General features: G+C 36.6%; 1 protein-coding gene across 4 annotated transcripts in view; it reads right to left on the bottom strand.

Annotated features, from left to right (window-relative positions):
• LOC121739983 (WD repeat-containing protein 7) overlaps positions 1-23,322 on the bottom strand; it is a 116,119-nt gene that overhangs the window by 85,131 nt on the left and 7,666 nt on the right. For 2 of the 4 annotated variants that reach the window (XM_042132650.1, XM_042132651.1), the window contains 9 exons: positions 23,144-23,285; positions 22,583-22,640; positions 21,777-21,938; positions 21,482-21,602; positions 21,002-21,165; positions 12,959-13,053; positions 12,554-12,638; positions 11,336-11,404; positions 10,842-10,934 (listed from right to left, as the gene is read on the bottom strand). In XM_042132650.1, coding sequence (XP_041988584.1) covers positions 10,842-10,934; positions 11,336-11,404; positions 12,554-12,638; positions 12,959-13,053; positions 21,002-21,165; positions 21,482-21,602; positions 21,777-21,938; positions 22,583-22,640; positions 23,144-23,285 — 989 coding nt within the window. The remainder of the gene's footprint in view (positions 1-10,841; positions 10,935-11,335; positions 11,405-12,553; positions 12,639-12,958; positions 13,054-21,001; positions 21,166-21,481; positions 21,603-21,776; positions 21,939-22,582; positions 22,641-23,143; positions 23,286-23,322) is intronic. The other 2 variants (XM_042132652.1, XM_042132653.1) reach the window with 1 other exon arrangement.

Here is a 23,322-nt window from a genome sequence, read left to right as displayed (position 1 = left end):
GTGTAAATGATGTTCCTACATTACATTTTTCTGAGAGCTCAAATTGTCAACGTGCCGATAAGAGCAGACTGACTATCAAACAGATGAAAAAAAGAGTTCTGCCACCTCAAATCACGCATCTCTTTTCTTCCACGCAGTTTTACTTGTTAGTTGTTACTTCAGTCACAACTGATAGTGACATCTCGCTTGCTCAGCTCTTTGTTCCTTTATTCCGCTGGGTATATTAACTTTATGGTCATAAATATACAATAATTGAAATAGACTAAGAAGCAAGTCTGTCAATTAAAGATGTATATCAGGTCAAATTCCGTAGTACATCCAATTAAATTACGAAAGTACTAAATTTGTAAAAAATTGGACACCCAGACACTTATTATTAATTATAATGATTTTTATGTTAGATTTTTAAAGAACTATTCGATATTTAATTACTATTGAAAAAAATAGCAGCGTTTTACCCTGAAATAAAACGCTTATTAAATACTTACCTTATTTGAAGCATAATAATTGAGATAGGCACTTCCGTTTCCGCAGATTTTACCTCCTTTTCTTTCCTGAATGTTGGTAGCTCTGTCAACCTTGGCGCCATCATCGAGCAGGTAGAGGGAGAATTCCCGCTCGACTATGATCATTGAGTCGAAATTACACCAGGCAGAAATAAAGTTATGCTTCAAATAAGGTAAGTATTTAATAAGCGTTTTATTTCAGGGTAAAACGCTGCTATTAAACACTTGACCGTTATTTGAAGCATAATAATTGAGACGTGTTTGTTATCGCCTGGTGATGATGTACGCCAATGTGACAAAATAAAAGTAAGACACCAATGTGAAAAGAAAATATAACAATATAAAATAAAAATAGTAATTCCTTGTGGGAATACTTCTAAAATTTTATAAATGAATATATAGGTGATATAAGAGTGATGGAATAGAAAATCCAGTGTTCAAACACTTTTTTACACAATTATTACACCAAAAACTGATTGACAAATCAAAAATACAACTTGTAAAAGCTTTGATATGGACATAATGAAATCAACTAAAGGAACAAAATAATTTCTTAAATCGTTAGAATTAGATTAAAGTACTAGTTTTTTGTACCGATTTTCAATAACGGCCCCAAAAGTATTTCATGAATGGATACATTGTCTATCCAACTTTCAGCCATAGCTGAGCGGACGTTACCTGGTGGTGCAGTTGTCTCAGACAAGTTAGTTTTGATACCGCCAGCTAAAGGCGGCAGATGGTTTTCCTCGCAAACTCGTAAATAAATTGCACATTTAGCTTCGCTAATCGCTACGCCTGCGATGAAAAAAGTGATTACAGCATTTAAGCCAGTAAACAGCAAGGTTGCTTATTACTGGGATTGCTTAAAATCTTCCAGCTAGATTGCCTAGAATCAGAACTGTTCGTTTTAGTTATGACTAAATAAATTAATCACATTAAGAATTTTAAACCACTGTATTCTTACAGTGTGTAAGATCATGTACACGTCTGCCCGACGAAAACAAAAGCAAAATATCTGTATGTCTAGAAAATACAAATAAATTACTTTCGTCAACTGGCGTCAACAGTATAAGACTTCAATAAGTTTTTAATTTATGTTGTACAAGCTTTTTCAATGCAATAGATTTTAACATGTTTTACCAAACCGTAAGAACTTAAAGGGCCAGAAATCTCTGTATCAGACATGGAAGATATCTACATATGTAAGAAAATAGTGTTATAAGAGAGCTTAATCTATTAAAAATAGATAAGCTAAGAATTTTGCAAGGACTGTGGCCGTCGGCTTGTGAGCATCATAGCATCACATCTGTGAAACTTACAAATCAAAATCAAAATCAAAATTGTTTTATTTCTGAATAAATTTAAAATAAATGTTTTCAGAAAGTCCTACATGATGCCTACCACCGGTTCGGGAACTAACCCGGCGAGAAGAACCGGCGTAAGAAACTCGCACGGGGCCCACTTTTTTACCAAAAAAAGTGAGAAAAAAATTAATCTTTTAAAATAAAGTTTACAATTTTGTAACTAAATATTATATACAATATCCACATACATAATTGTAAGTCCTATAATAATGAAGAAGTAGCCTTGCAAAAAGCCATCCTACTCCCAAGGTGTGCCATCGTTTATGAAATCATTGACCTTATAATAGGTTTTGGCACACAAACGTTCTTTAACTACTTTTTTAAATTTATTAATGGAAAGATTTTGAACTTTTTCTGGGATTTTAATCTGTTATGTTCATATAATTAAGAACACATAAAAATCATCAAGTGCTAACTTAACATGGACTAAACTTTGGCACAGTGAATGGTAACTCAGTTTATAAATAATAATAATAAACAATCGGCAAAGAGCGAGTCGGATTCGCGCACAAAGGGTTCCTTACCGATATATTGCAAAATAATTAAGCCTCCGGCTTAGGAATTGCACTCTAGGGGTTGACAAGCTACTAAAGAAAAAAAAGAAAAAAAACGCTACGCGGGGCTCCTACTTCTGGGTGGTTCCCAAAAAATAACCACGATGGCAAAGGCGGGAGCTACGCTGCGCTACGCTCCCGCCTTAGCCATCTAACCTAACCCAATCAAGTCGTATTGGGCCAACATTGCTATTAATTATTTAAGAATCATTAATAAATTTATTAACCCATACAATTACAATACAATAGAGAATTTTGATAATTTTTCTTAATTTTTATCAAGAAACCTTGAATTACTTATATAGTTTTGGAATGATAAAATCTTTCACCATATGATCTCATCATAATTACCAAAAATCTTTGTCGCTAACACAGAAATAGATCAAGATATATCTGTGGTCGCTAAAGAGTAAAGAGCGAGCGCAAAGGAGTGAGTGCGGCGTTAGATGAGGAGGCCCCAACATGTTTTTCAGTAAAACAGAGAAACAAAAAGATAATAAAGTTAGGTTAAAAATATTTTAGTTGCACGATTTGTCAATTTGTAGACTTGTTTTGATAATAGAAATTGATTTTATTGTGGTCCACCTTTCGATATCGTTTTTAGAAATTCCGTTGTAAGATTGTCCAACTTAGAGTGCAAGTTAGTATTTTTGATAAACAATTTAAATTTTAGTTTTACAAATAATATATCCGATGTATGAACCATATTTATGGTGTGAATTCGGTTATAAAGGTCGTCTCGTTTTGTATTATGTTTAAGTTTTTTTTGAAGGACATGTTCAGTTAATCATTTTGTTTTTTTTTTTGATCAGCATTAGTTTTTCTGGTATGCATTCAGTTAATTAGCGGAGTTAAGGTTTTTCAGCACACCGCTGAAAAATTATTTTGGTGTGCATTTAATAATATCCCCTATAATATTATGATTTATTGTATTATAAGTCGACTTATAATACAATAAATCATAATATTATAGGGTATTACTTGATACGTGGGAGAGCCATGCTTATTCAACGAGCCGACAAGAATTTGTGATACAACTGCGACTTGCATAGATAATATTTTCACCAACTTCCCTATAGGAAGGAAATAATTAATGCATTAAGCTCTGATCACTGTGGACAGTTAGCTTCATTTAATATAAATTGTGATACTAATTTAAAAGAAAAAATTGAATATATACCTATAAATACAAAACGTATTGTGAAATTTAGAAGTAAATTATCATCAAGTTTTGAGAAGTTGAATGTATCAAATGATCCAGATAAAGCGTTTAACAATATATTCAATAGAGTAAATCAGCAATATAACGCTGTATTTACTTCTAAAACGGTCAGTTTGAATAATAAAAGAAATAATTTCAAAAAATGGGCAACTGCAGGTATTATTGTAAGTAGACAAAAATTATATGATTTGTATAACGAGAAAACTATAAACCGGAGTGAAGCTTTTAAATTGTACGTCAAGAAATACTCAAAAACTTTTAAAAAGGCCTGTCAAGCAGCGAAGGCACTTCAAATTAAAGAGAAAATTAGAGACTCTAAAAATAAAGTGAAAACCACCTGGAAAATAATTGCGGATGAGACTGGAAAAGTCGCCTGTCGTAACTCTAAATTTGAACTTTTAATTAATAATAAAAAAATCAATTCTGATCTTGAGGTTGCGACAGTCTTTGAGAAGTTTTTTGCAGACATTCCAATCTCAACTACAAAGAACTTAAATTCATCACCTACAGTTGCAGAAAAAATACTTAGAGAACATGTCAAGGAATGTGATGTCAATTTTATTTTTAGAGATATTGACTCCAGAGATATTATCAAGACTTTCAAATCAATCAATATTAAAAGAACCACTGATCTCTGGGGTATGTCCACAAAAATTATAAAATCAGTAATTGACATCATTGCCCCTTACCTAGCTTTAGTTTTTAATAATTGTATCAAACGTGGTGTGTTCCCAGACTTAATGAAGCAGAGCAAGGTGATGCCTCTATTTAAAGCTGGGAAGAAATCAGACCCAGCCAACTATAGACCAATATCCATATTGCCGACTTTAAGTAAAATCTTTGAAAAAAGAATTCTAAATCAATTACTTGCTCATTTTAACTCAAATAATTTATTACATAATAATCAATTTGGTTTTACTAAAGGTCGGTCTACAACAGATGCAGGCATTAGTCTTCTGTGTAGTATTTTTGAAGCTTGGGAGGAGTCGCAGGATGCACTTGGTATTTTCTGCGATCTCTCTAAAGCATTTGACTGTGTGGAGTATGATACTAATACGATATGATATGATAATATAAGAAAACTACACCATTATGGTGTAAGGGGCACGGCACTTAAACTTCTAAAATCTTACCTTACAAATAGAACGCAGAGGGTGGAAGTTAACTCCATAAGGTCTAATGGAACCAAAATAAAACTAGGTGTGCCACAAGGGTCCATTTTAGGGCCTTTTCTTTTTCTCATCTATATAAATGATTTACCTTATCTTGTTAAAGATAAGCATGAGATAGTACTTTTTGCTGATGACACTTCACTAATTTTTAATGTGAAGAGGCGACAATTTAATTATGACGAGGTAAATAGTGCTCTCTCAAAAATAGTATATTGGTTTAATGCTAATAATTTACTTTTGAACTCTAATAAAACAAAATGTTTAAAATTTATCTTGCCAAATGTTAGGCAAGTACAAACCAATGTACTATTAAATGATGAGAAAATGAATTTAGTAGACACCACCGTATTTCTAGGCATAACGCTTGATTGTAAGTTACAATGGGGTCCACATATTGCGAAACTGGCAGATAAGCTTAGTTCTGCAGCATATTCTGTTAAAAAAATTCGTGAAATCAGTGATGTAGAGACCGCGCGATTAGTTTACTTTAGCTACTTTCATAGCATAATGTCTTACGGCATCCTCTTGTGGGGAAACGCGGCGGACATTAATACAATATTTGTGCTGCAGAAGCGAGCTATTCGTTCTATTTATAAGATGTCGTCTTTGGAATCTCTAAGAGAAAAATTTAAAGAAATAAGAATTCTGACCGTCACATCTCAATACATTTTGGAAAATCTATACTAATATTATAAATGCGAAAGTATCTATATAGTCTGTCTGTCTGTCTCGCTTTCACGCCAAAACTACTGAACCGATTGTAATGAAATTTTGTACACAGATAGTCTAAAGCCTGGGAAAGGACATAGGCTACTTTTTAACTGGAAAAAGGGGTTGTAAGGGGGTGAAAATGCGTAAATTTGGTCAAATTAAGTTAGTTCCAAAAACTCAAAATAGATGGCGCCAAGAGTCCCCTAGATCGCGCTATCGCTTGCTCATGCATATTTCTATAAGAGGTGGTACCATGTTGATATGCGTTTTTCGATTCTTTCGATTGTTATACATGTTATTAAATAACTCACCTACCAACAAAGATATCAGAAACAGTCTACCAATAATAAATACTAAATAGTTTATGGGCATTGGGCAAAGCTAAGGTTGTGTAATGCATTATGCAGCTAAGTTGTGTAACGCTAAATAAGCTTTAAAATTTGGTATAAAAAAGTTTAATTAAGTAAAAAAAAATCATATTATGTGCACACTACACGACTGTTTTGGGTATTTTGATTTAAGGGGTACCAGGGTTTTAAAAATCTTTTGACACCAATTTTGTTGACACCGCGCGCTATAAACTGAAGTCCACGCGGACGAAGTCGCGGGCAACAGCTAGTCTCTTATATGTTAGAAAGAACATAAATATTTTCAAAAAGAAAAGTGATATTCATAATGTAAATACTAGAAATAAGAACAAGTTAGCAATACCAATGTTCAGACTAGCCAAAATAAGCAAATCCTTTAAAGGCCAATGTATACGCCTATACAATAAAATCCCAGAAAATGTTCAAAATCTACCTTTAAACAAATTTAAAAAAGCAGTTAAAGAACGTTTGTGTGCTAAAGCGTATTATAAAGTCAATGATTTCTTCGAGGACAGCACACCTTGGGAATAGTGTGGCTCCATGCAGGTTACTTTTCTTTTAATTTTGTTACATAACTGTAAGCCGTAACATTGTATTTTCCATTTTTTTAGTAAAATATGGCCCCGTGCGAGTTTCTTACGCCGGTTCTTCTCGGCAGGGTAGTTCCCGAACCGGTGGTAGGCAACGTAGTTTCTTCGTTCGACTTTCAAAAAGTGTATCATGATACCCATTTTGAATAAAAAGATATTTTATTATTTATTCGGCACGAATGGGTCGGCTCGACCGGAGAAATACCACGTTCTCACAGAAAACCGGCGTGAAACAGCGCTAGCGCTGTGTTTCGCCGAGTGAGTGAGTTTACCGGAGGCCCAATCCCCTACCCTATTCCCTTCCCTACCCTCCCCAATTCCCTTCCCATCCCTACCCTATTCCCTCTTAAAAGGCCGGCAACGCACCTGCAGCTCTTCTGATGCTGCGAGTGTCCATGGGCGACGGAAGTTGCTTTTCATCAGGTGACCCGTTTGCTCGTTTGCCCCCTTATTTCATAAAAAAAAAACTTATTGATGTGGCATATTATTATTAATAGCGTCGTTACTAAACTTCCGTGTCTATTTGCTCTATTGTATATTATAGTTGTTATAACTTATAGTGCTTACAAGTAAGGAATAGACGAAGTCAAAAAAATTAAGCTTCTTCTAGGTTTTGGAAGGGAGGTTATTGAATATTTTATGAAAATATTATTATTAAGTTTCTAGCTCAGTGTAATATATATAACATATTATTAGATGTAATACGCAGAAATTAACTAGAGACCCTATTCTAGGAAGACTAATGTAATCAATGCCAAATTAATTCCTGCATTTTGTACTTAAATAAAATTGAGAGAGCCATGCTTCGGCACGAATGGGCCGGCTCGTCCGGATAAATACCACGTTCTCACAGAAAACCGGCGTGAAACAACGTGTTTCGCCGAGTGAGTGAGTTTACCGGAGGCCCAATCCCCTACCCTCAACTATTCCCTTCCCTTCCCTTCCCTATCCTCCCCTATTACCCTATTCCCTCTTAAAAGGCCGGCAACGCACTTGCAGCTCTTCTGATGCTGCGAGTGTCCATGGGCGAAGGAAGTTGCTTTCTATCAGGTGACCCATTTGCTCGTTTGCCCCCTTATTTCTTAAAAAAAAATTGTAAACACTAAATGTAGAGCCAAATATGAGTAATAAACTAATAACAATGACTTCGACACGCGCCTAAAAATAGCAGCACGTGCGTCGTGCGTTTTGTGACGTTTATATTCACTTAAAAGGCTATTAAATTCGACCGACACCATTTGCTATTTAATTCACATTTTATTATTGATTCATGACAAAAAACCATTAAAATGTCGACCAGTTGCTAGCAATATGTCAATCGTTTGTCACGCAATAATAGTGTTTATGGCCTAAGCCGAAAGGGCGCCACTTCGTGGTGCAGTAAATATTGAATCTGGGCTGCCTTGGTTAGGGCGCGGGCGTATGCTACACAGTCTATAATTTGCGCGAACATATTTGACATAGAACTTGTAAATTCCATGATTGTAATCGTCATATTGCTGATGCATAAAAGTATGTTTGTCTACTGCATCTTCAAGCTTAAACCGCTAAACCTATTTGGTCAAAATTTGATATTAAAGATGCTTTGAGTGCCGAAAAAGGACTAGTTTTTGTTTATTATTTTTTTCACGAAAAATATAGTTATGTCGCGAAAAAAGAAATTTTAAACGAACTTATTTTTTTTTAATTAAATAAGGGGGCAAACGAGTAAACGGGTCACCTGATGGTAAGCAACTACCGTCGCCCATGGACACTCGCAACATCAGAAGAGCTGCAGGTGCGTTGCCGGCCTTTTAAGAGGGAATACAACATAGCAGCATCTAGTAGAACATAAAATGTTCGTCAACAAGTTGGTCGTTATTTTCGCCCGTAAGTACACTGCGGTAGATTTATCAATTATAATTTACGAATGTAGATCACCTTGGTGGCTATAAATATAATAAATACGCACAGTACTTATTCCAATATACGTTACTTATTGTACGTGTAGGGAGTGACAAATGTCACACTTTTTATATTAATAAATAAGTTTAAGTGGTTTTAAACATTGCCGAAGAATGGAGATAAATGAAATGTAGTTTGTAGGAATGTTGAGAAAACTAAATTTTTTTTTCCTCACATGATTTATCGCTACTACGGGCTTACCTGGAAGAAAAAAAACATTATGAATATTTATCACATAGTGAGGCAATTTGTTTTAACAATCCATATTTCCATACTGATTGCGAAAGCGTCTGTCATCTCTACACTATTTTTACAATTGAACCAACGTAGAAGATAATAATTAAGTAACCTCTGGTATGATTTAAGGTGACGCCGCGTTAAGGTAAAAAACCGTGTTGGATATGTTTTAGAAATGGAAAGGGCGTAAGCGACAAAATGGTTTTTGTCGCGTAATTTAAAAACCATAAATATATTTCATATAAGCTATGGGCAAATTAAAGTGCATGCTTGAACCAATCTATGTACAAATTTTGAAAGCTTAAATCACTCTCTGTTGGCAAAATTAGAATCCCTTTTTTTACAGAGGTCTTTTTAAATAATTGACAACATTTCAAAATTTTAACATGGCTTTTTTATTATTTTATATGAAAGCAGACTTAAAATAAGGCGACACGTGTTTCTTGCTTTTTCAAAATTATGTTTTTATGATACCTAAAAAATAGATTTTAATCCTTCGTATTCTGAAGAGACGTAAGTGCCAAGTGACGTCATACTTACGTCTGGACCACAATAGACATAACTACCAGTAGTTCGACTGCAAAGAGACAGACAGGATTTAATATCTGTCAAATTCGTCGGGTTTCACTAGGATTATGAACGGAATGTGCTGGCTGATATTAATTTATTTTTAAATATTTAAAATAAAGATTTCAAAATTGGATTCTGACAATTTTAATCGCATGTGCCAAAACACAAACAACAATACGACCAAAAGAGGAATACATCCAGCGAATATGTCATAGTTTTAAATTCGTAGGTAACAAGTTAACAACCCTAGCGACGATTTTCGTCACAATACGTAGAATTTAAAAATTTCAACATCAGTTCTAAGTCGGCATACTCTATAATTCTGTCTACTCTGTCTGAACGGTTAATTCCATTACACTTTAACAAAAGAAAATCTGTCAATGTAAGTTTGTTACGTTTATTATGACGTCTGTCAATGTCAACCTGGAGGATAGGTAAGTTACCTATCCTAAGGTAACCAATGAGGTAATGTTATTTTTTAGAAATGTCATTGTTGACAGGTGGTTGACAGTGACGTTTTTGTTTTTATGCTTCATGTTGTCTTTTTAAAACTATTTTACACCAGGCAAACAAACTGTATGATATTATGCCGTAAGTATGACGTCACAGCGTATTTTTCAGTTTTTCTTTTTGAATTTTCATTCATTTGCAGATAAAAAAAATATATATTAGTGTGATGTGACTAGTGAGTGACCCCCCCCCAAAATTTCAGGCTGCGACCGCTCCTGCGGAGAGATGCGCGCGCTTATCTTCTTTCAATATACATACATATAGATGGAGCTCGAGAAGTTTTACTTCAGTTGTGTGGTCTAAACTCTTAAGCACAGGCTTTTTTTTAATGTAGTAACATAACCGAAAACTGCAAAATAGGAACCGTGCCAGAACTGCTGGTCGTATTGATATAGTTTATATATACAGTATCGGTATAATGAACCTACAAAACGGTTTACTCATAAAATGACACGTGTTCTGATAGGTCAAAACTCCAAAAAAACCGACGCTTGTTGTGTATGAAAATATATTTTTTGCTGTTCGATACTTAGCTAATAAATCGTAACTTATTTGTCAACCATTATAATATTACTAGAGATCGCCCAATGGTCGAAATTCGACCTTAGTTTCGACGACATTAGGACTACTACACTACCTATATTTTGTAAAAAAATATTTACTTTATCATATTTTTTTCCAACTCTTGTCTCTGGGACTCAGCTGATCTAAGACTGGCCGTGTAAGCATTGTCTAATAGTATCTAAGATTCAATAAAAAAAACTATAATCCATTTTCAATTTGTCAACTTGTTGTCAACAGACTTCAACCATAAATAAAAGAGTATAATTCGTATGTATAGGCTTGTCACTCAAAAATCTGTCAGCGTTCCTTGTGTGTGTGTTGTAGTGTGTGTAATGTTTTATTTGTTAAAAAAATGTATTATAAAAGCATAATTTCAAAATAATATTAGCTCGATGCACTCCTTCACCATATAAACTATAACTGTGCAAAATTTCATTCGCCCACGTTTCCCCATTTTTCGTCAAAAGGGATACAAAGTTTTTCGCTTGCGTATTAATATACAGATGCTTTGAGTTTATTTGGTCTCTACCTTTTGGGTCTAGATGTCCCTTCAGCTGCTCCGCTTTCGCCTGCAGCTTGGTCTGCATCGTTTCGGCACCTTCCTTCATTTTCGCCAGGATACCTACAATTATAGTTATTATAATCTCATTCTTATACTAGGAATATAACAGAGCAGAAACAGGCACCCTGGTCGCTACGAATACTCATACACAGAGGATATTCGTGGCATCAACCCTAACCATATCGTTCAATTTATGAGCAGCATTGAGTTGGGGACGGTTCTCTAGTGCGAAGAAGTCACAATAGATTCTCATGGGTCGCAGTGACGTCTAGGGCTACAACGACCTGCCTTAAAAATATTGGAATGCCTAAAGTCGGTATTTATCGGAAATTCTGGTGTCATTGTTTCAATGTAAGCTACGCTCACAACAAGTGAAATTTGAGTGTATTCGTAAACGGTTAATATAAGGGTCAAACAATAGGACTAACCTATTAGACAACTAGTAACTACTAACTACCCACCATGTTTATCCTTTTCCTTCAACAAGCGTTCCATATCTCCGGCCTTGTCTTTGACACGACCGAAAAAGTCTATCCAATAGTGTATGCGTGTAAAAGAGATATATTATATGAAACATCACAGGATAATGAACGAGTCCGTGGTCCAGCGGTTTAGTGGCTCTTGACGGAGGTTGTGGGTTCGATCCCCTCGTTGGAAACATGTTTTTTTCAAGTTTGGCTGAACACCTGATTGTCTGACAAATAGGATGATCCATGCGTCGGATGAGTATGTAAAAAGTCGGTTCTGCGCCTTATCTCTCGCCAGTCGTGTCGGTAGTGGGACGGACCCACAGGGTTATGAATAAAGGAATAGAAAGTGCTCTTGTGTACTACGCACACACATGGGCACTATAAAAATACTCCTGCGTAACTGGCCTGGTTTCAATGACACTGGTCACCGTCACCGAAACCGGCGTGGGATAATTATCACAGTATCAAAAACGTTTAAGAATCAGTGGCGAAGAGTCCATATATCCCGATTCCCGTCGGCTTCCCTTTTGGAAAATCGAATCTATGGGCCGAATACATTTTTATCTAATAAATATTTTACATACTTAAAAAACTTTGAATTCACTAAACGCCTACAAAATTTTATATGCAATAAATTTTTCTTTCACTTGAAATAGTTTAAATTAATAATTAATCGCCTACAAATTTATATAGGCAATGCAACGTGCAGGCCATCTCCGATAGAAGCCGATAAATTGGCGGGTTATTTCTTCATACAACGATATTTCATAGTAAGCATCTGTCCTTTTCATTCCTGTGAACTGATCGTCATGTTCTGACTCGTTCTACCACGCGCCAATATACTCTGAAATAAGCCGATACTCGGCGAGTTATTACGGAGAAAGGTTAATTGGCAACGCACAAGTGCGAGCGAGAAAGATGAACTTCATGAAGTAAAATTGTTATGAGTCAAATGGCGGATGAGTGTTTGTAAACAACTTGTTTGTTTTGTGTTTAAATGTCGAATGTTATTTGTTTAAGCGTTATAAGAAGAGTGCAGTGTCGCGAATTTAAATTAATTTGTATTGTGATTTGTTAATTTTGACTCGTACAGCTGAGACTGTTAACGCTTACGCTTCGTTGTTTCGTTAAACGCTTCATAGTACTGTATAAACAGTTTTAGTTCATCGTATAAAGCTACAAAGTTTTGTTTCTTATGTAGATACTAACCGGATATCTTCTTGGCAGCATCGGGGCTGGCGGACTGCGTCAGCGCCGCCACCTTCATGTACTCGCTCGTGATGAGTCCGGCCGCCTGATACAATTGCAATATGAATGAAAATGTGAAAAAAGTTAATAATCGTGCCATCAGAGAAATTGGTCGAATCCGTCGTAGGCACATGGCAGGCCTACATTATTTAGTAAAGTTTTGATAACTCGCCCAGCCGACAGATGACTTACAGTGACTTGACATAACCTAACCAAACAACATAGATCCGCCATCTGCTAATTTATGAGCCTTCTCTTAGGGCTCGTGACGTATTAATTCAGAATTAGCTAGTAAAGCGTTTCCTTACATTTAACAAAATTAATAATATGTAAAAACCCGTTAAATTATAGGGATGTCTTAATTACCTCTAAGCTAGCGGGGCTCATGGCGGAGTACTCCTCACTCAGTAGCTCCACAATCAGACCCTCGATGTCGAAAAAGAGGATGTGACTCTCGGGATCTAAACAGGGAAGCGAAATGTTATTGATACATCGATTTATAACGTCGTGACGAATATGATTTTCTACGACGAATTTAATAATTCAAAGAATATTACGCTATAGACTAGCTGCTGCGGCCTGCGGTGTATAAACAGATTCGTTTATTGATCTATAGCTCAACATGTCAACAAGTCTCTTACACTCACGCAGGAAACAATTGCTCCAGCCTCCACAACCTCCGTTGAAACGAGATAGCAAAATGCGTTATCTTCAGTGTTTGATGATGATGAAGACGATATCGTATAATATTCCGCTGGTGAGTACCAGCGGAATTAGACCGAAAACCCTGCAACCACCACCAGCCCGCGCGCCGTCGCCGCACGCATCGCCGACGATGATGATGATTATTGTGGTGGTAATGATGATGATTCACCAGCCGGGTTGGAGCGGAAGCCATGCACTGTGAGCGGTACGCGGCGCGCGAGTGCGGGCTCGGCAAGCGGGCCAACGCACAATGGAAAATTTGGGTCCGTATCGGATCAAAAATCTGTAACTTCAAGGTTTTTCATCGTATTGTATTGAGATTTGGCACATGTATACAGGGATATACAAAGATTTTAAAAATAATCAATTTTTTGTATTTTTTTTCAATGTATTACATATTTATTTTAGGTTACAAAAAAAGAAAAGAGAAAAAAGTAATACGAGTAGTATTTATATGTTTATTTTTTATAAATAAGTACTAATATGAGTAAAATTAAGAAAACTTAAACAATTACTTATCACACAAGCATAATAAAATACATAAAATTATAAAATCGTATAGTACCTATCTATACCTCACACCAAACCCATTGATCTCAGATTAGACAAATCTTTTTTACTTAGATTTTAAATTAATTAAAAAAATAAGAAAACTTTTAGGTAGATTTTAAATAAAATAAAAAATAAGAAAAATTAAGTATATTTTCAATCACAGTAACTTAGTACAAAAATTTAGAATAATAATGCCGGCTCCGCTACTAATCACGCCATTTTATATCATCCCCTCTCCTCTCCTCGCCTCTCCCGCCAGTCTCCTCTGTTGCACCCTTCACCCCTCCTCCGATTATCACACCACTCCACTCCGCCCGTTACAGTCGGCCATCCTGTAACAATTGCGCCGCAATTGGCACAAAAAAACATCATTAGCTCTCCAATAAATCAATCAAATCATCTCTATCAACTATTTCTTCATCACTGCTGGTATCACTACACTGTGGGGCACTGCGATATGGTCTTATAGAGTCTGCGGCTACAACCCCTGTAAACTTATATTTATATCCTCGCATGCCTTTAATACTTCGAATTTCATATCGCCCGTTAGGTAATACCTTTTACACAATATAAGGCCCCGAATAAAGTGCTTGTAACTTTGTATTTACATTTTTTACTTCCCCACCAGTAGGCGCCTGCTTCCATAAGACCAAATCGCCCTTAGCAAACTTTCTTTCAGGCTTATGACGTTTATCAAAATTTCTTTTCATAACTTCGCTACGATGTTTTAACCTACGAGAAACAATTTCTCGTTTTTCTTGAATAGATGTACTACTACTAGCTTCATTGTGTTCGTTTGTCAAGTTTGGCATTAGTCTACTGCGATAGCTAAATAAAACTTCAAAAGGATGGTAACCCAAGCTCTCATTTATCGTATTGTTTATTCCCCACACGACATCTGGTAAACATTCAGTCCACATATTTGGATCTCTAACTCGCGTACGCATAGCATCAAGTAGAGTTCTGTTGTATCTCTCCACTTGGCCATTAGCACGCGGGCACGCTATAGCGTTAACTGTGTGACGAAAGTTATATTCTACGGAGAATTCTTTAAACACTCTACTTGTGAAAGCTAAGTTCCTATCCGATATGATTCTTTTTGGGTATCCGAATAAACTAAACATGTCTTTGAGTACCCTGACAGTCTCCACAGAGTTTATGGTTCTAGTGGGGCGTGCAATCAAGAACTTTGTAAAAGAATCGACAATCATAAGTATATACTGATAACCTTTTGGTGACCTACTGAAAGGACCTAAATGGTCGATATGTACTGTGTCCATTGGTGATGACGGTTTAGGAATTGGATGTAACTCTCCGGCGGGCTTACCATAATCACCCTTCCCATACGCGCACTCTAAACATGAATTTATGTACTTTTTAATAAAACGTGTCATTTTCGGGAACAAATAATCAGCTTTAATCAACTCATCGCACCTCTTAATACCTACGTGACCTATTTGATCATGCAATTTCTGCATCAATTTCCAACGAGCAAAAGAAGGAACTACGAGTTTTTCCCCGTTAAAAGTTTTTCTATATAAACGATCATTTTTAATTTTGTAATTATTAATCACGTCATTACACGCATTACCCTCTTTTAGTTGCTTAATAATATTGTTTAATTTTTCATCTTGTAATTGTACTGTTAAATACCAATCTTCATTTAAAATTCGTAGCAAATGAAACTGATCATAATCATCAACAGGTACACTAATAGGGTTCCGACTGAGAGCATCGACATGTTACATTCTATCGCCTGGCCTATATTCTATTTCAATATCGTATTCCTGAATTATTAACCACCATCGTGCTATTCTAGGTATTAATTCTTTTTTCTGTAACGTATATCTGACTGCAGAACAATCTGTAATAATTTTAACTGGCTTGCCTAAAACGTAAACACGAAAACGCTTTAGTGACGCCACCACGGCTAACGTCTCCAATTCATAGCTATGATACAAGGATTCTTCTCGAGTGGTTACTCGACTAAAATAAAAAACTGGCTTTAAATTCCCATCTTCCTGTTTTTGTAACAAAATTCCTGCTAACCCACTTTTTCAAGCGTCCGTATGAATTTCGCACGACAATTTTTCATCGTACAAAGCTAAAACAGGACGAGAAATTAGCCTTGATTTAAGTTACTCAAAACTTTGCATCTGTTCATGACCCCATTGCCACACATTATTCTTTTTTGTCAAATCACTAAGAGGCTTAGCTAAAATCGCAAAATTTTTAACGAACTTTCTAAAATAACTACACAACCCCAAGAATTGCCTCAATTCATGTAAATTATTTGGGTGACTAAATTTTGAAACGGCCGCAATTTTATGATCTCCTGGTTTAATTCCTTCACTACTAATTTCGTGTCCTAAAAATGAAACACTAGACTTTAAAAATGAACACTTACGCACATTCAGTTTCATGTGACTCTGTCGTAATTTACAAAATACTTTTTCTAATAACTCTAAACCCGCAGAAACGTCAAATGTTGACAATAAAATGTCATCCATGAAGCAAATAATTTCATCACTACCCACCATTCGTACTAATTTTTGAATGACACGCATAAAAACCGACGGTGCATTTGCCAAACCAAAGGGTACCCTCAAAAATTCGTATAACCCGTCCGGTGTTATGAAAGCAGTTTTATTTATAGAATCTGGATGAATTTTAATATGATGGTAACCAGAAAATAAGTCTAGTTTTGTAAATATTTTCTTATTGGCTAGCTTTGACAACTGGTCATCTATATGTGGGAGAGGAAAACATTCCTTAACGGTTATCGAGTTTAATGACCTATAATCGACACACAAACGATAATCGCCATTTTTCTTGCGAACTAAAATAATTGGCGAAGCATATTCTGATGATGATTCCCTAATAATATGGCCCTCTAACATCTCGTTAATTTTTCTAGCTACTACTTCTCTCTCCATATGAGCTAAGCGGTAAGGTTTTCTTTTTATAGGGATATCACTTGTAAGTTTTATTTCCATTTGCCCTAAATCCGTAACGCCCATCTCTTTGACAGTACTAGCAAAACAATCCGAATACTTATTTAAGTCGATATAATTTATTTTTATCTCCGTCACACAAATTATTGCCCATGTCGATATCATCAAGTTTTACACCACCTATATTACTCTCCTCGCCACTACTCACTAAAAAAATATTTGCACTCACCTCTGGCACAATGTCGCACCTCTCCGCTCTAGTGATAGTCTCATCCTTTTTCCACATTATCGGCTGAGCCCCGATGTTACAGACTTTGATGTAGCCCTTGCCTTCCCGTAAAATTCCACGTCCAAGAGCATACACGACTCCACTTAAGCTGTATTGTCTCGGTTTTGTGCTCAAATATCCAGGAGGTGGATTGGCTACGTACACACTCACGAGGCTGCTTCCGATCGGGACTTCAGTATCTTCGGCTACTAAAACTCTAAAACATAACGCTTCTTCAATTGTGTCGATAAGATTTAAATTAGTAACCGTTACCTTTTAGAAAAATGCACCATCTTTTGATACACTCAAAACAACTTTTTCATTATTTATGACTGGCTGTCCAATTAATAATGCTATGTCTCCTAAATTTTCTCGTGTGACAACTGCAGTCGTACGTAATTGGATGTCATCAACATTCAAATCAAAATGTACTAAGCCGTCAGCTGTAACGGCCGAACCTGCAAATCCTTTTAACATGGTATTGGATGGTTCCATTTGTAAATTGATTGCATCTGCAGCAGTCTTCGTAATCACATTTAATTCACTTCCGGTATCGATAAAAGATTTAACAAGAACTCCATTTACTTTTACCCTCTTCTTATAATTGTCGTTTAGATTCAACAAAACTTGCACCTTCTTTTCGTGACTTTTATTGCTTGCATTTGGCGCAGGTTCCTGTTTACAATTCGTGGCAACATGGCCTTGCTTCCCACATCTACAACACTTACGTTTATCCGGTGCGCTACACTCAGGAGCAATGTGTCCAACTTCATTGCATCGATAGCATATAGGTTGTTGACGAGAATTTTTACTACCAGATGCTTCCATCGGCCGAGATGTTATGTTCCTGTTACTCACTAAACTCTTGGTTACCTGCGTCATTTGGTAGTTATTGACGGCTGACAAAAATCCCTCGTACAACTCGTCGGGACTCGAGCACTGGTATGCCTGAGCGTTAGCATGCAACTCGTGCGGTAACCCTCTAATAATACACGAAACAGCAGCCTTATCACTTAGCTGGCATCTGTAACACATGGCTAACTTTTCTTGAAAATACTTCGTCATAGATTCGTTAGGTAATTTCTTACGGTTCATTAATTCCTCCAATAGAGTTGCATAATCGTGGTGACGGGGAAAAGCTCTTGTGAGTAGGTTTTTCCACTCGTCCCATGAATAGTTATAGGAATCCAAGCGGTTAAACCACACCCGTGCTTGACCTTGTAATTTAGATTGAAGGTGAAATGATTTTACTTCTTCGGACCAAACCTTGACCTTGTAATTTAGATTGAAGGTGAAATGATTTTACTTCTTCGGACCAATCGTAAATATTTCCTAATTGATCAATTTTCTTTAACCAATTCTGCACATTCATATCACGATTTTCAGGATCAAATTCAGGAATTAATTTATCCGTATGGAGTAATTTATCTACCCTCCAAATTGTTATTTTGAAATTTACTGATTACTTCACTAACCTTTTGCGATATTATGGTATCAACACTTTCGGTTAAGGAGTTATTATCTTCATTGTTACTCACGTGTTCATTACTTCTTATTTTCTTGGATTTTGTATTATTACCAGAATAATGACGCCGGAAACGCTTCATCTTCTTAGCACGTGGTAAAAATCCCACTTCTGAACTTTTACTTAGATTTTAAATTAATTAAAAAAATAAGAAAACTTTTAGGTAGATTTTAAGTAAAATAAAAAATAAGAAAAATTAAGTATATTTTCAATCACAGTAACTTAGTACAAAAATTTAGAATAATAATGCCGGCTCCGCTACTAATCACGCCATTTTATATCATCCCCTCTCCTCTCCTCGCCTCTCCCGCCAGTCTCCTCTGTTGCACCCTTCACCCCTCCTCCGATTATCGCACCACTCCACTCCGCCCGTCACATCTTATAATATTATTGGTTTTATATAACTAGGTTTTAGTTAGTTAATGTTATATCTAATTGTTATCGCTATTCCTAAATAAAATTACTTCCGGTGTAAATGTAGGATCACCTTCAGGTACCACCTTCAAAAGACTTAGTGCCTCTTCATCAAGATCCTTCACATTTCTAACATAAGGTTTTCTTAAACTTGAAATGTATGGATCTGAAGTATATAGAAGCGTTTTAAATACGTCTTCATTTGTAGCTATACGGGAACATTTTCTGGCATGGTGCAGGCGCATATTTCTGTAGTCTTTTTTGCGCGACTCTTGTGCATCTTCCGACAGTTGCTCAACAGGAAGAACAGAAAAATGTTTGATCACGTTTTCTCCGTGTATAAGTAATTTGTGCACTTAGGATGGCATGTAGTACCAATCATAGTTACTAACATAAATTCGCGCAGTTTCTAAGGCATAAACTCCAAATTTTTCGAGATCGATCATCATTCCAGAAGATAGAGCTTGTAAAATAATATACAAGCGTTTAATCAATGTCTCATCAACACCTGTTATGTTCGCTGAGCAAGTGTAATTGTAAAAGAACCTTCGTGCTGTATTTCCATCACTTGAGTTTCCACTTACTTGACGAGGTTTGTCGATAATTAATCCTAGCTCTTCCCTGAAACGTTTTTGAACAAATTCCTTCTTTTCATTCTTCAATTTCTTTTTTTCTTCTGTTGTAGCAGACCAAGTCTTAATGTCAAGACTTTAGCAAATGTTTAATACCATTTCCATGCTGCGAATCCAGGCATGCAATGTGGATAATCCATATTGGTAAGCACATTCATTTTCAGGTCACTTAATAGGTCATTCATATCCTGACTCCAGCCAGCTTGGATTATTCCGAATAAATTTGTCCTTTTTCCGTGATGCTTGAGCCCAGCGCTTATTGAAAGAAGGCAGAATATTATGTCTTTGAATGTCACCAATTACAAAACACAAGTTGTTTTCAGAAACATTTTATGTTTGCTGTAGAACTATGGACAACGATTCCAAGGTTCTGCCACGCTCGATATAGGGAATGATCAAAGTCCCTTGCCGTTGCCAAATGCCGTTAGTACAGTTGAAAGTTGACATTTTAATGGAAATAACCAATTTAAATAAGTGTTACTTAATATGAAATACACGCTGAAGTGTGCATTTGAAGATATTTGCTTCCCCTTATATACTGTTTTTTTAGATATGAAATACGTACTAATATCAATGTTATGGCATATTTACTCACGCAGGACGAGTGCAAAATAGATTATAAGCTATTGCTATCAAAATATTGTGGTTAATATTGTTTTTGTAAACTATGTCAGCAGTAACCGCAAAAGATACCGAACTATATACTCCGACCTCTATCACATTTTTAGCCATAACTTCCAGGACCGCAAACTTCCGCAGCAGATTTTTTTATTTTTTCATTTATGAATAGTTAGGCTATCAAATAACACATAAAGTCGCGCGTGGGGAGACGTGGGTAAATATGAAAACCTTCGACGAAAAAAAAAGAAGTGAAAAATAGGGCATGTCAATTTTTAAGTACTTACTCAAAAATAAAAAGCATATTAAAAAAATTTAATAGCTCATTATTAAGAACATAAAATATCCTTTTTAAAAATGCATAAAACCGCATGCATGTGCTAAATACTTTTTTCACAATATTCATTTGAATTGTGTATGCAAACATTTGAATGAGCCATCCGCTACTTCAAATTACTTCAACCTATGATAAAAAAATATTTATGTAGTTTTAGTAGAAAAAAATGTCTGATTAGGATTATTTGGTTATTAGAGTATCGAATTCAATAAATATTTCATTCAAATTGTGATATTTTTAAAAACCATTTATGATATGCTCTAGTTCTACCATTTTCCATAGTGCGCCGCCGCCTCGCTCGCCCGCCTGCAGCGCCGCCAGCCCGCGTGCCGTTGCCGCACGCATCGCCGACGATGATGATGATAGTGATGATTATTGTGGTGGTGATGATGATGATGACTCACCAGCCGGATTGGAGCGGAAACCCTGCACGGTGAGGGGTGCGCGGCGCGCACGTGCGGGCTCAGCGAGAGGGCCGCCGCCGCCGCCGCGCTCGCCCGCTTGCAGCGCCGCCAGCCCGCGTGCCGTCGCCGCACGCATCGCCGTCAGGTTGCGGTGACGCAGACCCCTGTGTGTACGCATTGACGATTTAATCAAAAACTCGGTAGACCATGTTTAGATTTTCGTACAAACGACGAGTCGGTAGCTTGTTGTCATAGCATGAGTTGACAAGCCCTAATCTTATGAGTTATGGCCTTATATGCTACTAAAAATTTTACTCACATACTTTTGACTTCTCCCATTGAAGATGAAGTATGAAGATGTACTGTATACTTATCTACAGTAAACGTACTCTGCAGGTATCCTGACGTCTATAGCAGACATAATTAGGCAGCCCATCCGTCTACTATGTCATACAACTGGATCATAAACATATGAGTCACCTGAAGAAGTGTACGGCGGGGTTGGCGAGGCCCTGCAGGTCGGTGCCCGCACTGACAGCCCCGCCCAGCTCGTCCGCCACCGTCTCGTCGCACGCTGATAGGACTTCTTCCGCTATCATGCCTGATAAGTTGTGGTTACAAAAAAAACTTTTAATGGTCTATTTGGATTATAATATAATAATCACAAGTAGCTAATTGGCGATTGCTTGATTTTAATATTTAGACACGTGATTTCTTCTCTAGATCTATCTAGGTAAATCACGTCTGTTTTCTGTTGAACCATACTGGCACTCACCATGCAGCACCCTATCCAGGTGTCCCGTCTCCATCTGCCAGACGTAGACGGTACCGTCGCTGCAGCCCACCACCATGAAGTCGTCGAGCGGCCGCCACTTGATCGTCGTCACCGGAAACAGGTGGCGCGATGCTAACGTCACACACTTCCGCTCCGACAGACCTAGAAAATCACTTCTTTAATAATCTTTTATCTTTACTATAGTTTGTGTGTTTTATGATGATATGCGTGACATATTATAATTGGAAGTTACCTAACAAAAATTAATCGATAATTTAAAAATATCGAATCACTTCGTAAAAAAATTGCAATCGAAATTATCGATTTCGTACTGACATTTCAGTGGTGCCTGCGATTTAAGATGGCCGCCCTTTTTTATCGATTTGATTACGATTCAACAGAGTCAATCTCTATTGACATAAGTTCCGTCTCATGCATCTGACATTTTTCAAATGTTTTCGTAACAATAATTTTATACCCCTATTTCACAGTTAATATTTATGATTTTATATTAATAAGTTAGCATTTAGCAACTTTTCATTTTTATTCATTTACAATTAAAGGAAACATTTATTACATTTTGTTTTTTTTTTTTTTTTGTTTTCTTGTAAAAAAACCCGTAGTGCCAAGGAATATGAAAACTGTCACCCATATCATCATAAAACGCACAAACTATAGATTTCAGTTTGGTTTTATTTTTGATCAAAAGATTAAATTATGTACTGAGTAAAGTTAAATTATTTCCTTAGTAATATTTCATTCTTTGATTTTGGTTTGAGTTTTTTTTTTTATATAAAATTACTTACTGAGTAAAGTGACGCTGTGATCGGAGGCTACGGAGCAAATACACTTCTGTATGCGAGGCTGTAACAAACGATCAACTATATTTAGGTGTCAATCGAGAAGACAAATAGTGTCAATTTTTACAGCGAAAGTTTCACTTTCGGCAAAGATTATGTGTCTAAACACACTAGGCTGAATTACACCGGCGTAATTTCCGCCGCAAATGTCAAACGCATACAAAATGCGACGTAATAGTGTGTCACCCCTCGTATTCGGCCCGTATTTTGTATGCAATTTAAACGCGGCGAAATTTACGCTGGCGTAATTCAGCCTAGTGTGTTTAGAGCCTTAGTTTGATTTGTGTCTATAGCGCAAATCAAATGTCATCTCAATCCATTTATGGTACACTTAACAGTAACGTAAGATGGAATCCTCTAGAGTCTAGACAATAACGTCACAAGTAACGTGCAACGTGTACGCCAACATTGCACACTAGCGTGCAAGGTTGCCAGCTCGCGCGCATAGGTAATTAGTAAAAAGACCAGAAAAGTCGATAAACAAAATGTTCACGCTAATAAACTCACGCTGCAGTTCTGCGGCGGCACAATGAGCTGCGTGATCTCGCCGGCGTGCACGCAGAACCGGTGTAGCAGCGCGCCGCTGAACAGGTCCCATAGGCACACAGCGAAGTCGATGCCGCCGGACACGAGGTGAGACTTGTCGTATCTGCGACAGAATTTAATTAGAGGTTTCGAGGCTTTTC

The sequence above is a fragment of the Aricia agestis genome, chromosome 2 (assembly GCF_905147365.1).
Source record: "Aricia agestis chromosome 2, ilAriAges1.1, whole genome shotgun sequence".
NCBI lineage: Eukaryota > Metazoa > Arthropoda > Insecta > Lepidoptera > Lycaenidae > Aricia > Aricia agestis.
The sequence above is the reverse complement of the archived record's forward strand: the minus strand, read 5'-3'. Positions and strand labels throughout refer to the sequence as shown.